The sequence below is a fragment of the Mesoplodon mirus genome, assembly GCF_964341445.2.
Source record: "Mesoplodon mirus genome assembly, chromosome: 15".
Lineage (NCBI taxonomy): Eukaryota > Metazoa > Chordata > Mammalia > Artiodactyla > Ziphiidae > Mesoplodon > Mesoplodon mirus.
In genome coordinates this window covers 44630799-44647256 of record NC_138991.1, presented here as the reverse complement: position 1 = coordinate 44647256, position 16458 = coordinate 44630799, and the positions used below count along the sequence as shown (strand labels likewise).

General features: G+C 47.9%; 1 protein-coding gene across 5 annotated transcripts in view; it reads right to left on the bottom strand.

Moving 5' to 3' along the window:
- GSG1L (GSG1 like) overlaps positions 1 to 16458 on the bottom strand; it is a gene marked incomplete at its 5' end in the record, with an annotated part of 224864 nt that overhangs the window by 27048 nt on the left and 181358 nt on the right. For all 5 annotated transcript variants that reach the window (XM_082644048.1, XM_082644049.1, XM_082644052.1 and 2 more), the window contains one exon: positions 14215 to 14326. In XM_082644048.1, coding sequence (XP_082500174.1) covers positions 14215 to 14326 — 112 coding nt within the window. The remainder of the gene's footprint in view (positions 1 to 14214; positions 14327 to 16458) is intronic.

The window sequence follows — 16458 nt, the reverse complement described above, 5'->3', positions numbered from 1 at the left end:
AGAAAACCACACCCACCAGACATCCAGACCTGAGCATGTGCTGCCGCAGAGAAGAGTAAGACTTGATCCCTGCCCCACCGTGGTCTGGCCTGGGAGACAGCATTATCTGTACATTGTGATGCAGACACCACAGAGTTCATTACTGGGAGAGGCAAGAAGAGAGCGAGTCATTCCATCCACAGGTTGGCATCAGGGAAAGTGACCAGAATACAACAACGCTTGCCGTTGGTCTTGGAGGATGAGTGAGAGCTTACTAGGGGGAACAGCATTCCAGGAAGAGGGAAGAGCACGTGTAAAGGCGTGGAGACAGGAGGCAGGAGGAAGCGCTCCACAAACTGTAGGAGGTTTGGGGTGCCGAGTGAGGGGGTGTGAGGAGGTTAGTTGGAGTTGATGATGGAAAAGTAGAGGGGGGTCAGATGCCCTAGTAGCTGATTTTCCATGAGAGTTAAATCACCCTTGTTCACGAGTGACCTTGGCAAAGGTGTTTTGCCTCTCTGCCTCATAGAGTACCATGTCACAGGCCTGTTGCAAAGATGAAAGGAAGCGACCCATTAAAAATATCTTAGAACAGCACCTGGAAATAGTAGGCACTCAAGAAAGGTTTGCCCTCGTTACTGCCATCACTATTATCAACATCCTTCCTACCCACTTCTTTTTTTTTTTTTTAATTGGGATATAGATGCTTTACAATGTTGTGTTAGTTTCTGATGTACAGCGAAGTGAAATCAGCTATATGTATACGTATATCCCCTCTTTTTTGTCTTTCCTTCCCATTTAGGTCCCCACAGAGCACTGAGTAGAGTTCCCTGGGCTATACAGCAGGTTCTCATTAGTTATCTATTTTATACATATTAGTGTATGTGTGTCAGTCCCAATCTCCCAATTTAGCTGGCTTGGTTTCCAAGCTCTTTCTCTGTTAGATTAAGGCTCTCTGCTCACACTTCCTCCGGGCACAGCTGGGGACTCCTGGCTGCGCTCACCTGATGTGGGTGTCAACCAGAGCTGGAGAATCTGTCCTGCCCACATCTGGAGAGAAGGGAAGGGGGGTGTGGAGCTAGGAGAGTCAGCTGGCCAGGATGCTGGTCTTCTCTGCTCCAGCGCCCACTCTAGAAATGGCCTCCTGCCTGCTTCCTCTGATCAAGACCGTGCAGTAACATGTAGAACCAGAAGTGGGGTACCCGCCTTGCTCCAGCTGCACCCGGTCTGGTTCCCAGGTACCTGTTGCCCAGTCTCTGTCTTGATAACTGGTTTCCTACACATCAAGGGCTCAGTTTTGTTGCTGCCAACGCTGCACTGTCTCAGGGCCTCCAGCCTCCCCTTCCACCAGCCACCCATTGGGTCTCTCAACGTCACCACCCCTGCATTCCTCAAGGTCAGTGCAGCCCACCTCCCATACCCACTGCTCTTCTCTGTGTCAGCCTCAGAGCCCCCAGAAGGAAAGCAAAGGGAAATCTGAGGATTCCACCTTTCTCCCAGGGATCCCCATTCATTGTCTATCCTTTATCGCAAAACCCTTTAGGAGATTCCCGTTTTTCATAAGAAACTAATTTAGGTCCTCTAGAAACTCTGAGTATCTATAATCGACAGCTGCAGGGTGTCAGTCTGGCCCCTCTAAGAACTGCCCTGTCCATTAAAGGGCCTAGTAGGTGACCCCACCCTACTGTTCACAGATGACTAGAGGAGGGCCAAACATCTGGCCCAAGCTGGTCCAATCAGATACATTGTTCTCTCTTGTGAACAATGAAACTTAAGAGTCTAGCTCAATCTGGGATGTCTGTTTGAACTAGTGATGGAAATTCAGAACATGAGGACAGAGAATGAAGAAGCAGGCTTTTTCTGGGATTCCATGAGTACACGTCTGTTGGTTTGGCCTGACCAGCACCCATTCTGTAAAGGGACCACTACTCCCCTCCTCTTGGGCCGTGTGGTTCCTGTGGGGTTGGCCTCACCCCCAAACTTTAGGGGTATGCACATGACCTAGGCCTGGCCAATGAGAGTGTCACTTCCATCTGGCCACAGTAATTGGTTCAGGGATGAACATGTGACACCCTAATTAGGCTATCGAGACTCATTCCCAGGACTTTTGCTGAAGCTATTGGGAAACAGGGCTCATCTTTTTTCTGGGGTGCCAAGCTGGTGGGATTTGAGCCAGGAGCTGCTGGAGCCCATTTGGTCACCCCCGCCCCCCACCCTGAGAATGAAGCTGACTCTAAAGGAAGCAGAGCCACAAAAAGGAGCTAGATCCCTGAGTTGAAGCCATTACTCCTGGACTTTCAATTATAGGAGCCCAAATTCCTTTTTTGGATTTTTTTCCCCCCTCAAGCCAGTTTGAATTGGGTTTCTTTCATTGGCAACAAAAGTTCTTAAACAATTACTTTCTATAAATTCCCTTCTTTTGCATAAGTTCCTTTTGAAGTTATTTTCTAGTCTTTACAACCAGGGATCTTTACTCTGAACAGGTCTAACTCTTAACTCTGATGACCCAACCAAGATGGAGCATCACATACCCCTGTTTAATTTCACCACAGTCCTCATAACACCCTGTACGTCTCTTGTGTCTTCTTATCTATTATTTTTTTATTCTTTGTCTTTAAATTAAACATTTTATTTTGAGATCATTACAGATTCACATGCAGTTGTAGGAAGTGATTCAGAGAGATGCCTGTGTACTCTTTACCCAGTTTCCCCCAATGGTAACATCTTGCAAATATAGTAACAACCGGGATATTGACACTGATACAGTCAAGATACAAAACATTTCCATCCATCACCACAGTGATCCCTCCTGTTGCCGTTTTATAGACATACCCACATGGCTCCCAACCTCTGGCAACCACTCATCAGTTCTTCATTCCTATAATCTTGTCATTTCAAGAATGTTGTATTAATGGGATCACCCAGTATGTATGTTTGGGGTTGGGTTTTTTTGCTCAGCATAGTTCTCTGGAGATTCATCCAAGTTGTGTGTATCCAGGATTTGTTCCTTTATATTGCTGAATCGGATTCCTAGAGCAATGTATGAGTTGCTCCACACCCTCACCAGCTTTTGGCATTGTCACTATTTATTAGTTTCAGCTATTCTGAGAGACATGTAGAAATATCTCATCGTGGCTTTCATCTGCATTTCCCTAATGGCTAATGGTGTTGAACACCTTTTCATTTGCTTATTTGCCATCTGTGTATCCTCTTTGGTAAAACGGCTGTTCATGTTTTTTGCCCACTTTCTTTTTTTTTATAAATTTATTTATTTATTTTTGGTTGCATTGGGTCTTAGGTGCTGTGCACAGGCTTTCTCCAGTTGCAGCAAGCGGGGGCTACTGTTCCTTGCAGTGGGTGGGCTTCTTATTGTGGTGGATTCTCTTGTTGCGGAGCATGGGCTCTAGGTGCGTGGGCTTTTAGTTGTTGTGGCAAGCAGGCACAGTAGTTGTGGCTCGCGGGCTCTAGAGCACAGGCTCAGCTGTGGCGCGCGGGCCTAGCCGCTCTGCGGCATGTGGGATCCTCCCGGACCAGGGCTCAAACCCATGTCCTCTGCATTGGCAGGCGGACTCCCAACCACTGCGCCACCAGGGAAGTCCTGCCCACTTTCTAATTGGATTGTTTTGTTATTGTTGTTATTTACTGTTGAGTTTTGAGAGTTTTTATATATCCTACATATTAGTTCTTTGTCAAATATGTGGCTTCCAATAGATTCTATCAGTCTGTAGCTTATGTTTTCAACCTCTTAACAAGGTTTTTCGCACAGCAGAAGTGTTTAATTTTTTAAAATTAATTAATTAATTTAATTTTTGGCTGCGTTGGGTCTTCGTTGCTGCACACGGGCTTTCTCTAGTTGCGGTGAGCGGGGGCTACTCTTTGTTGCAATGTGTGGACTTCTCATCACGGTGGCTTCTCTTGTTTTGGAGCACGGGCTCCACAGTGTGCCGGCTTCAGCAGTTGCAGCACATGGGCTCAGTAGTTGTGGCTTGCAGCTCTAGAGCACAGGCTCAGTCGTTGTGGCACACGGGCTTAGTTGCTCCGCGGCATGTGGGATCTTCCCGGACCAGGGCTCGAACCCATATCCCTGCATTGGCAGGAGGATTCTTAACCACTGCGCCACCAGGGAAGTCCCAAAAGTGTTTAATTTTGATGAAATCCATTTTATCCATTTTTCCTTTGACGCTTTTGATGTCAAGTCTAAGAACTCTTTGCCAGGTCTAAATCCCAAAGATTTTCTCCTAATTTTTTTCTAAAAATTTTATAGTTTTACATTTTATATCGAGGACAATGATCCATTTAGAGTTACTTTTTATATAAAGTAAGGAGTTTAGATCAAGATTGGGTTTTGTTTGTTCATCTGTTTGTCACCATTTGTTGAAAAAGTTATTCCCTGTTCCACTGAATGGATTTACACCTTTGTCAAAAATCAGTTGGGCATATTTGTGTGGGTCTATTTCTGGATTCTTTGTTCTGTTCCATTGATCTGTAGGCCTATCCTTCCACCAGTACTACACAGTCTGGATTACTGTAGCTATATAGTAAGTCTTGAAACTGGGTAGCCTGATCCGTCCTGCTTTATTCTTCTTTCTCAAAATTGTTTTAGCTATTCTAGTTCCTTTACCTTTCCTAATAAGTTTTAGAATAATCTGGTCTAAACCTACAAGAAATGTTGCTGAGATTTTAATGGGAATTGCATTAAACCTCTGTACCAACTTGAGGAGAATCAACATCTTTACCATGAACACGGTATATCTCTCCATTTATTTAGATCTTCTCTTCTTTCTTTCATTAGCATTTTGTGGTTTTCAACAAGCAAGTCAAGTAGCTGTTTTGTTAGATTTATGACTATTTCACTTTTTGAAGTGTACATGGTGTATTTTTTAGTGTATTTTTTAGTTTTGTTGCCCAACTGTTTTTTCTAGCTTATAGAAATATAATTGATTTTTTTATATTTTTATCTTGTATCCTGAAACCATACTGAACTCATTTTTTAGGTCTAGGCATTTTGGAGGGGGTAGATTTCTTAGGTTTTTCTACAGAGACAATCATGTCATCTGCAGATAGGTGTAGCTTATTTCTTCCTTTCCAATCTCTGTGCCTTTTATTTACTTTTCATGCCTTACTGCACTAGCAAGAACTTCCAGCACTATGTTGAGTAAGAGTGGTGTTCCCAGTCTTAGGGAGAAAGCATTCAACCTTTCACCATTAAGTATAATGTTAGCTGTAGGTTTGTAGATGCTCTTTACCAAATTGAGGAAGTTTCTCTCTATTCCTAGCTTTCTGCAAGTTTTTTTTAAAAATCACAAATGGATGTTGAATTTTATCAAACTTTTTTCTTCATTGATTGATATGATTATGTGGTTTTCACTTTATGCCCCTTAATCTTCTGCCATCAATAATATAATTGCCTTAGTAATTTAGAACCACATCAGACCACATTATAATTTTTGCTTCAATCATCATGCATGATTCAGAAAACTCAAGAGGAAAAGTAAAAATGTTCTTTCTTCATTCCTAACATTCCAAGATGCCTTCTTTCATTTTTTTTTTTTTTTCCTGTTTAGAGAACTCCTTTGGCCATTCTTTTAGGATAGGTCTGCTGACAACAAATTTTCTTAGTTTTCCGTCATCTGAGAATGTCTTGATCCACCTTTCCTTTCCTAAAGGATATTTTTGCTAGAAATGGAATTCTGAATTCTTTTCTTTCAGGAATTGAAATGTCATGTCACTTCCTTCTAGCCCCATGGTTTCTGATGCAAAATCCCCTGTTTAAATTGGTTCTCCCTACAGTTAAGGTATTGCTTCTCTCTTGCTGCTTTCAATTTGTTTTTCTTTGACTTTAGGTTTTTTTAAAACACAGATGTATCATAGTGTGGATTTCTTTGGGTTTATCCTGTTTGGGTATCCACTCAGCTTGACTCTGTAGGCTTATGTCTTTTACAAAACTGGAGAGTTTTTCAGCCATTATTTCTCTGAGTATTTTTTCAGCACCCTCTTTCCTCTCCCCTTCTGGCACTCCAATGTCAGATCTTTTGTTATAGTCCCAGAGGTCCTTGAGGCTCTGTTCATTTTTTTAAAGTCTATTTTCTCTCTGTTGTTCAGATCAGGTAACTTCTGTCTTCAAGTTCACTGATTCTTTCCTCTGTCCTCTCCATTCTGCTGTTGAGCCCGCTCACAGAAGTTTTTATTTCAGTTATTGTATTTTTCAGTTCTAAAATTTCCGCTTGTTTCTTTTTCATATTTTCTAGTTCTTTCCCGAGACTTATTTCTTTCCTGAGACTTTCTATTTTTTCATTTGTTTCAAGGGTGTTTGTAATTGCTTGTTGAAGCATTTTCATGATTGCTTTAGAATCTTTCTCAGATGATTCTAACATCTCTGTTATCTCAGTATTGGGACCTCATCTTTTTACTTTCAAGTTGAGATCTCCCCAGGTCTTGATACGGTGAGTGATTTTTAGTTGCAAACTTGACATTTGGGGTATCTTTTTTTATGAGACTCTGGATCTTGTTTAAACCTTCTGCTTTAGCTGACTTCCTTTGACACTGTTCTGACACAGGAAGGGGGAACACTGCCTTGTTAATGCCAGGTAGGAGTAGAAGTCCAGGTTTCCCACTGGGCCACCACTGACATTCAAGATGGAAAGGTTCCTGGTTACTGTTGGGCAGGGGTGGGAGTTCTGACCCCCTTAGGCCTTTGCAGATACCACTCTGGTTGGGAGGGGCAGAAGTGCCTCATTACTCCTCTCCAATTTGCCTCCACTGACACCACAGGGAGGGGGATGACTTCATCACCACTGGGCAGTGGTGAAAATCCTGACTCTCCACTACTTCTCCTCTGACACCACTCCAGCAGGGATAGGGAGGGTCCTTACTTGTTACTGCCTACTGGGGGTGGGAGTCCAGGCTCTCCAGGTGACCTCCACTGACACTCAGGGGTGGGTAGGGCATATTACCATCAAGCAGGGCGAAAGTCACAGCTCCCTACTCTGGTACCAGCTTGGCAGGACGTGGGCGTGCAGTTGAGTGCCTCCTTATAGCCTGATGACATGAGATCTAAACTTGGCATGAGTGGGGTAGAGCCACGGGGTGGTTTTGCTGTTGTTGTTGTTTGGGGGGTTTTTTGTTTTGTTTTTGGTTTTTTCCTGTGATGGGTGACTGGGTAGAGCAGTTATTGCTAAAAGTTTTCTGTCTTGGTAGGCTGGCCCTTTTCTGGTTCTTTGACTAGAAAGCAGACTTTTAGAGGCGTTTTTGTTGGGGGGGGGCGAGGGGGGTCAGTGCCTTTTGGCATTTCTGAGTTGCTGATTTCTTCAGCTCCAAATCTGGGATGTAGGAGACAAAAAGTACTCACCAGTGTGTTATCCCCTGGGTCCTTAGCCAGCCTACTGTCTTCCCATCACCTCTCAGAGGCTTATTATGTTTGTTTTATATATAATGTCTGGGATTTCAGTTGTACTTAGCAGGAGGGTAGGGAGAAGTGTGTCTGCTCCATCTTCCCAGAAGTGCAAGTCCTTATTATTTGTTTTCGGATTGTCTTCCCCCACACTCCAGAATGTCAGCTTTATGAAAACAGGAGCTTTATTTCGTTCACTGCTATCCTTAGCACCTGCAACAGTGCCTGGCACATAGCAGGTACTCAATAAATATTTGTAGAATGAATAAATACAGATAAAATAAAAACAGATAGAAAAAAAACCTGTTCTGGTTTTGATGTGGGTAAGGGGTTCAGGGGTGCATCTGTGAGTCTTCAACTTCCCTGCTCCCCAAAACCCCTGGCCCTCAGGCCCCCATGCAGGGCACAGATTGAAAACTTCGCATCTAGAATGCCTGCTGGTGTTTGCAGCTTACATGGCTGGACTGGTACAGTGAGGTACATGGGTGGTTGGCCTGGTGTTTGGAGACAAGGACAGAGTGGACACTGTGACACGGATGGGGGAGGGGAAGGGGGTGGCTGTCAACTAACTCTCTGTCTTCAGGGAGCTATACGGGTGGGTTGGGGGATGCTAGGGGACCAGATTCAGAGATGCATGGATGCCACCTTGAAATCCACCCCAGGCCCTGCTCGGTGGAAAGATTGTACCTGGTCACTGAGGGAGGCAGCCCCCATCCACCTGCAGGCCAGATGGGCATAGAGTCACTGTGTGGGGCAGGACATGGTGCAGATGCTCCTAAGGTAGGCCATCTTCAGTGCCTGTGAACTGAAGGAGCCAGGAGATGATGATGGCAGGTTCTGGGGCACCAGCTGGTCCATCCATGGCAGCAGGGCACCCTTGGGCACCACAGTGCTCTCTCCCTGCCCTGGTCTTAGAGAAAAGGAGGCCAGTGCCACCTGCCTAGGAGGGGGATGAGTAAGAGCAAGAGATTCCTGCTGACCACACAGCCTCTCAGTAACACCAGCAAACACCCTGTCCAGTGGTTCTTTGTGGCCAAGGCTCTTCCAGAACCCCCCTCCTCCCACTGCAAGGGATCAACTTGCTGAAATGCCAGCTCGGCCCTGCAGAGAGGGCAGGGCAGCCTGGGATCCCCAGAGAGGGAAAGGGCTAGCTTGCTGTTTCCACAGGGTCATGTAGACTGAAGAGGAGGTGAGGGGAAGAAAGGAGGACAGTGGTGAGGCCACCACATGACACACAGATGGGCCCCAGAAGCAAACAGAGAGGGACCACCCTCCTGGGACCTGGCCTCACTTGCTACTCTCACTGCGTGACCTCGGACAAACTACTTAACCTCTCTGGGCATCTAGCTTTTATAAGTTACAACTCCATGATGTTCTACTACCCTCATTCTGTCATGTGAATGCTCAGGATTGGGGTTTCACTGTGTGTGCTAGGGTAGGGGGGCCCCTTTACCCACCCCTCTCCATTTTGATCAAATGCAAAGCGGAAGTAGAAAGTGACTAGCTTTCCATTCTCCCACCATCACCAGGAAAACTGACATGTTGACATTCCAACCGGAGTCACAAACTCCAATTCCTGCAAGGTCAGACAAATGACTAAGTGAGGAAATTGTAAGGCAAGGGAAGGCAATAGGGAGCAGTGGGGACTGGGGTAAAGTAGAGAGCAGGTGCCTCATCTAAAGGGGGCAGCCTCTACTCAGCTGAAGCTGCCTGCTGCCATGCGGCAATTCAGGCTAGACACAGACATATCTTCCAATAGTCAAGAGAAGCCAGAAACCTGGATTGTTTACGTAAAGTTTTTATGAATTTGAATGATAGAAATAAATGCAAATTAAAAAAAATAAATAAACCACTGTGTCAGGTCAAACAAAACATCTACAGGCTGGGTTCAGCCCTGGGCTTCATGCAATTTGGAGCCTCTGAAGCTAATTGTGTGACTTGGGCCTTTGCCCTTTCTGAGCCTGTGTCCTCATCCCTCAAGTAGACATGGCAACCCCTCCACGTAGGAGTCAATGGCAGGACGGGAAAGCTCAGGGCTTGTAAAGTGCCTCCTGCTGTGCCTGGTACAAAGTTAGGCGCTGACCAGCCTTGGTCTCATCCACCCCTTCCCCACACCAAGCATCTGCTGTGTCCCCGTGCCTCCCACCTCCCAGGGTCTTGCCTTGGCACTGTCATAGGAGGACCTGGAGAGAGTCAAGACAAAGAGCTGAAAAAAAGGAGCAGGCAGGAGAGCTGGAGGGACTGGGGTGCAGGGCAGGGATGGGGTTCCACAGCTTAGTGCGGGCCCACGGAGGGGAGTCTGGGCGTGAGGGGAGGGTGCGGCCAGGGCTGGATCTCAAGGAAACACTAAAGTCCTGAAAACAAGCGTGAGCATCAAGTCGGGGCAGACTGGGGAGAACGGAGCGCAAGGGGCTGCCTGCATGCCCACTGATGTCATCCTCTTGGACATTTGGGTCACATGTCTCTCCAAAAGTGACAGTGGCATTACCAAAGGCCCAATGTCATTATCACCATTTATAATCACTGCTACTTACACTTACTGTGTATACACACTTTAAGAGCTGGGTGTCACATGGCCCTCACAATAATAACCCCATTAGACCTGCATTACTGTGATCCCTACTCTAGAGATAAAGAAGCTGAGACTTGGAGAGGATGGGTAGCTTGCCTTTAATAGCAAAACGCATCGAGCACATTCTCTGTGCTAAGTGCCTCATGTGCGTTATTTCACACAGTCTCCAAAGATGCCCCCCACCCCTGAGACACACCTCCTAGGGTTCATGCTTTGTGCAGCACTTTCTCCTTGACCCTGGCCCCATTACTTGCTCTTGACCATCAGAATGCAGCAGACGTGACACTGCGTGGCTTCTGAGGCAGGGTCATAAAATAAACTTGCAGCTTCCACTTGGATCTCTTGGGACACTCTCCAGGGACCCAAACACCATGCCTGAGAAGCCAGTCTCGCTGATAGCCGAGCTCCCAGTGCCAGCCAGCACCGACTGCCAGCATTGTGAGGGGCCACCCTGGATGCCTAGCCCAGCGGGGCCTCAGAGGACTGACCCCAGACAGCATCTGACTGAAACATCGTGGAAAAGCCCGAAGCAGGACACCCAGCTGAGTTGGGTCAACCCACTGAACCATAAGCGATAATAACACATTATTTATTTATTTATTTATTTATTTTGCGGTATGCGGGCCTCTCACTGCCGTGGCCTCTCCCATTGCAGAGCACAGGCTCTGGACGCGCAGGCCCAGCGGCCATGGCTCACGGGCCCAGCCGCTCCAGGGCATGTGGGATCTTCCCAGACCGGGGCACGAACCCGCGTCCCCTGCATCGGCAGGCGGACTCCCAACCACTGCGCCACCAGGGAAGCCCCACATTTTTTATTTTAAGCCACTAAATTTTCTGATGACGCTTGATAAATCAACAGAGAACTAGAGCACCACTCACAAGAGCCCATGACGTGGAAACTCAGGCTGTCTCCATTTTACAGCTGAGGATACTGAGGCGCAGGGAGGGTAAGTGACTTGGCCAGGCCCACAGTTGGTGAAGGTCAGGGTCAGGATCTGCTCCCAAGCTGCCTGATTCCCGAGGCCACCCCTCAACCACACCTTTATGCTGCTCACGGTGGCCGGCAGTGCCCGTCAGGGCGAGGTTTGAACCCAGGCTGGTGGACCCCTAACCATGGAACCTTCGCCTTCCCATGCAGGTGTGGCTCTCGAAAGCTGGTCCCCAACATCTGTTGAGCTCCTCAGAAGCCCCAACCGACAAGCCCCTGCAGCCCGTTCTTCCTCTCCTGCTGGGCCAGGAGACAGAGGCTGGTGCTGTCTTGCCATGGAGCTGCCCTCCTCCCTGGTGGGGGGCTGGGGGCAGAATTTTGACAAATGGCCGCACACATATTAAACAAGAGAGATGACACTGCACAGCCCTGGCAAGGCCCCCAGATGCGAGGGATGAAAAATGGGGTTGATCCATCTTGCAGGCCTCAGTGACAAGGAGAAATGGATCAGACCTAATAGGGGCCGCACACTGGGCACCGGCCTTAAATAAGTCAAATGGGAATTGGGTGCCCCTTGAGAGGCTGGCCCGGTGGGGAGCTGAGGAGCAGGGCAGGAGGCCTGGCTTTCAGGGGAAGAAAGTTTCCCGTGGGAGACCAGCAGCCTGGGCTCCAGGCCAGGTGGAGAGCCAGGGGCTGCTGGAAAGAGAGGCACGTCAGGGGAGGGGGTTCGGAATCCTGGGCAAGTGACCCAACCTTTCTGAGCCTCAGTGTCTACATATGCAACAGGGGGTTATTGTGCGTGTTAAATTTCATGTCAATAACGATAATATTAGAAGAACTAGTGTTCCCTGAGCATTTACATGTGCCATGTGCTAAACACACATGAACTGTCTTGCTATTAGCCCATCATCCCCTCTGGGAGGCAGAATATAGAGGTTGAGAGCGTGGGCTCCAGAGCCAGACTGCCTGGGTTCAAATCCCAGCTCCTCTGCTCACAAGCTGGATGACCCTGGACAGGTTACTTAAGTTCTCTGTGCCTCAGTTTCCCCTCCATGAACCACCTACCTCCTAGGGCTGTTGTGAGGTTTCCCCACGACTGTTCTACTTAAAGGGATCAGGGTCTGTGTTGATGGGTCAAGGTCCCTTTAGGGCACATGCCTTTAGCTTTAAGGGGGCGGAGCCAAGCAGAGAGTGGGAAGGGGCAGAAACACAGCAGGAGTCCCCACTGGTCACAATCGAAGGCTTTCTTGCTCCATTCTGACCACCTTCCCCCCAAGACGCCCTCTCACTGGCAAGTCTTTGCACCTGCCATTCCTCTGCCCAATACGCTATCTTATTCCCTCCTCCACCAGCTTGCCTGACCAAATTCTCCCCCTAGGACCCTCCCCAGGGGAAGCTGGGTCAGTGGCCCTTTCTCTGTGCTTCCGTGGCTGTCTGTGACTCCCCCCTCCCCGAGCCAACCACCCACATCATAGCGTGGTTCAGAGTACTGCTTGTGCATTGTCTTAATCCCCTGTTACCACGCTGTCTCAGCCACTGCTGTACCCCCAGCACCTAGGAGCCGCAGCACCAGCTGCCCCCAAATAAGTGCTCACTCGGTTAGTATGTGTTAAATGACTCAGTGGATAAATGCCCCTAGGCACCAGAACCGGACCTGGATGCCCTGCGTAACAGACAACTGTGGTCACTGCCTTTTCCAGGGCACATTCCTCCTTTTGAGGACACCTCGCTCCGCCCTTGCCCCACCCCCAGTTTTCCATTAGAGGACCTCTCCGCCATCTTCCTGTCCAAGAGTTTGGATGGGGCAACCCCACCCTCTGCACCACATGACTTAGGCCAGACAATTAGCGCAGCTGAGTCTCCTCAGGGTCTAAATCAGTGGTTGCAGTATGGTCACATGGCTTAAGCTAACCCAGTGAAAGTCATAACCAAGATTTTGTCTGGATATTGGAAAGAGGCCCCATCTCCCTGCTGGTATTGCTACATTTGTAACACGTAAGCCTAGAACTGGGCTTGGTGACCAAATTTGCTACCACTTGGGGAAAAGCTGCTTATGAATAAAGACACCACAAAGAGAATGGAGTCAGAAGTGGGGAGAGAATGACTGAGTTCCTGATCAATCACCTGACCACCTGGATCCAGCTGTGCCTGAAGCAGACACTGTGGTAGCTCACCCAGCATCCATTCCACTCACTTACCATTTGAGAGTCTTGGACTCATTCCTCGCTCCAGAGGAATGGTCCAGCTGAGCCAATGTGCTCATGACTCTCCCCCAGCCATGGTGACGATTCAGAAGAGAGAAAATGACTTAAGTTGCGCTCATCAGAGGGAGGCTTGGGACTTTAGTGAATCTTAGGGAAAGAGCTCTTTCCCCTCCTGTATGTGAAAGAAGAAGCACCAGCTTCAAAGAAGCTTTCTCACCACTAGGAGGGAAGCCCACCCAGGGACAGAGTTAACATGGGGAGTGGGCAATGCTCAGGTGACCACAGAGGAAGAAAACTCAGCCCTGATGACATCAGAAACTCTGGATCAAACGTTCCCTGAAGTCCATGCCAAGCTGCACCTTCCATTTACAGGAACCAAGGTATTTCCTTATTGATTGGACTGAGGTGGGTGGGTTTTTCTGTTACAATCCATGCCCCCACCCCCAGCTGAGCCAACTGGGTTTTTCAGTTCCATGAACTAATACACACCTCCTGTTTACTTAAGCTTGGGACTCTATCACTCACAAGCCAAAGAATCCTGACGGATTCTGCCTTTCTCTTGCATACCGTGCTCTGAGGTGCTGGCCCCTGAGGTGCTGGCCCCTGCAGTCAGAACCCTTCACTAGGCTCTCTACAGCTTCCATCCCACCTTCCAGAGCAGCCTCTAAGGCAGAGGCTGGCCAACTTTATCTGTAAAGGGCCAGATAGTAAATATTTTAGGCTTAGTGGGCCATTCAGTCTCTGTCACAACCACTCAGCTCTGCCATTGTAGCGTGAAAGCAGCTGTAGACAATATGTAAACAAGAAGCCTGGCTATGTCCCGAGAAAACTTTATGGACACTGAAATCTGAATTTCCCATAATTTTCGCATGTCCCCAAATATTTTTCTTCTTTTGATTTATCTGTTCAAGCATTTAAAAATGTAAAAACCATCCTTAGCTTGAGGGCTACATAAAAACAGGTGATGGGCTGGATTTGGCCCAGAGGCCATAGTTTGTCAACCTCAGCTCTAGGATCTCAAAGCATCTTTGGACTCTGGGCTTCCCCCCGACGCCCCACCTTCCTCTGTTTCCCAACTGGGTTGAGCTACTGAAGTTCCAGCATGCCTCGGGGCTCTGGTGTCTGAAAGTCAAAAGCCACTTACCAGAAGGACCACCCGTAGTCCCAGGAATGGGGTCTCCAGTCTTCAGGGCCGAGGCTCACGGTGACCTGGAACACCTGCGTGTACATCATGTGGGCTACCATTCCCAGGAGGCCTGTGAGGGGGGAGCAGGACAAGGTGTCAGGAAGCAAGGTGGGGCTTTGTCTACCCACCAGGGGCCTGTTAGTGCTGGGGAGAGCATGGACCCCCAGGGAAGGACAGTCAGCAGGACTGGAACACTGGAAGACCAGAGGGTGGTGGTTTTCTAAGCCTGCCAAGGAGTTGAGTTGAGCCTGAGGGCAAAGGGAGACCCTGGAGAAATGTAAACAAGGGAGACACAGAGTCAGATCTGCTTCTGGATGGGCAAAGTTTTTCTGTTAGGGACCAGATAAGTAAGTATTTTAGGCTTTCTGGGTTTCAACTCTACTGTGGCAGCACAAAGGAGCCATAGACAGTACATAAAGGGATGAGCATGGCCGTGTACCAATCAAACTTTATTTACAAAAGCAGGCGTTGGGCTGGATTTAGCCTGTGGGCCAGAGTTTGCTGATACCTGTGTTAGAAGGTCATTTGGGAGAAGTTGCTTAGAGAATGTTTATCAAACTGCAGGTCTTGACTCACTAGACTAGTGGATTGTGAAGTCAACTTCATGGATTGCATAGATTGCAACCAGCATTTAAAACAAACAAATATGGACTTCCCTGGTGGCACAGTGGTTAAGAATCTGCCTGCCAATTCAGGGGACGCGGGTTTGTGCCCCGGTCTGGGAAGATCCCACATGCCGTGCTCCATGTGCCTAGAGCCTGTGCTCTGCAACAAGAGAGGCCACCGCAATGAGAAGCCCGCAACTAGAGAAAGCTCGCGCGCAGCAGCGAAGACCCAACACAGCCAAAAATAAATAAATAAATTTTTAAAAATTAAAAAAAATAAACAAACAAGAGTGGAATGGAATAGTATCTGATACCATCAAATGTAGCAGAAGTAAATATTGTTTTGTGAAACTTTTCAGTTCTATACATGTGCGTGTCCACGCGTGCACGCAGGTGCGTGTGTATAGTGATTGTAATATGAAATGTTTTTCTATGCTCAAGTCAAAAATCTTGAAACCCACTGGCTGGGAGAACTCTGATGCCAAGGGATCTGAGTGGGTATGCTTTTCCACCACGTTTCCACTGTGTGGCCCTGGGCGAGGCACTTCACTCTCCTGAGCTTCAAGTCTTTCAACCCTAAGATGAGGATTATGACAAGTAAGGTGAAAAGTGGCTGAAATGAAGCAAGGCAGCCTCCATGTTTGCTGCCTAGCGGGCATGCAATCGTTACAGTTACCAGGATTATTATGAACCTGGGGACATTGCTCGTGTGGACACTGGCATCTGGAGCCTCTGTGGGCTAACTGGCGTGGACCTAATTTTCAGATGGAGTGATACGGTATTGATGAGGAGGGAAGAGATAGACGACAAGAGGAAGGAAGGAAACCAACAATGCATGTGCACCTACTGTGTGCCAGGCACTCTGTCAGACTCGTTCACCTCTATTACAGTATTAATCTTTTAATCTTCATGACAACCCTCTGAAGTAAGTATGATGATGTGGGCCATGTACCGCTGTTCAGGCTGCCCACTGCACATCTCCATACGGCTCCATTCACATCACAGTCTATGTGCACATCACTCCCTGGTGTTGAAGCAGAACCACACCTCCAAGGCTGTATATGGTAGTCCTGAATATGATTATTCCCATTTTACAGGTGAGAAAACAGAAGCTCGGAGTGGTCAAGTCTGTCCCAGGTCACAAAGGGAGTAGATGGCTTAGCTGTGACGGGGGCCCAGATCCAAAGGCCCTTAAAGCCAGGGCTCTTCCCACGCTGTCTAGAATGCGTCTGTCCTTCCCTTGTTGCCCCAGTCACCCTTTCCCCTGTGGAGACCAGAGAAGAGATGGAGATAAGGAGAGGAGGGGTAGAGATAAGAAAAGACAGAAGTAAAGAGGCAGTGAGGTACCGAGTCCTGACACCCAGCCTTGCAGGCAGGTGTGAGGGCAAAGGGGGACATCCTGTGTTGTCATGGTGTGAAGGTAAATGTTTAACACCAGGTTCCCCAAAGAGGGAGAGAGAGAGAGAGAGAGAGAAAAAGCTATGATTTGTAGCGTTTGCCAGTTTCCATGGTGTGAATAATCCCACCATGGCCAATTTCAAGCTACCCCTGTAATGTCACTGAAAGCGGAATAGAGAAGAGGTGTGCTAAGCCAGAT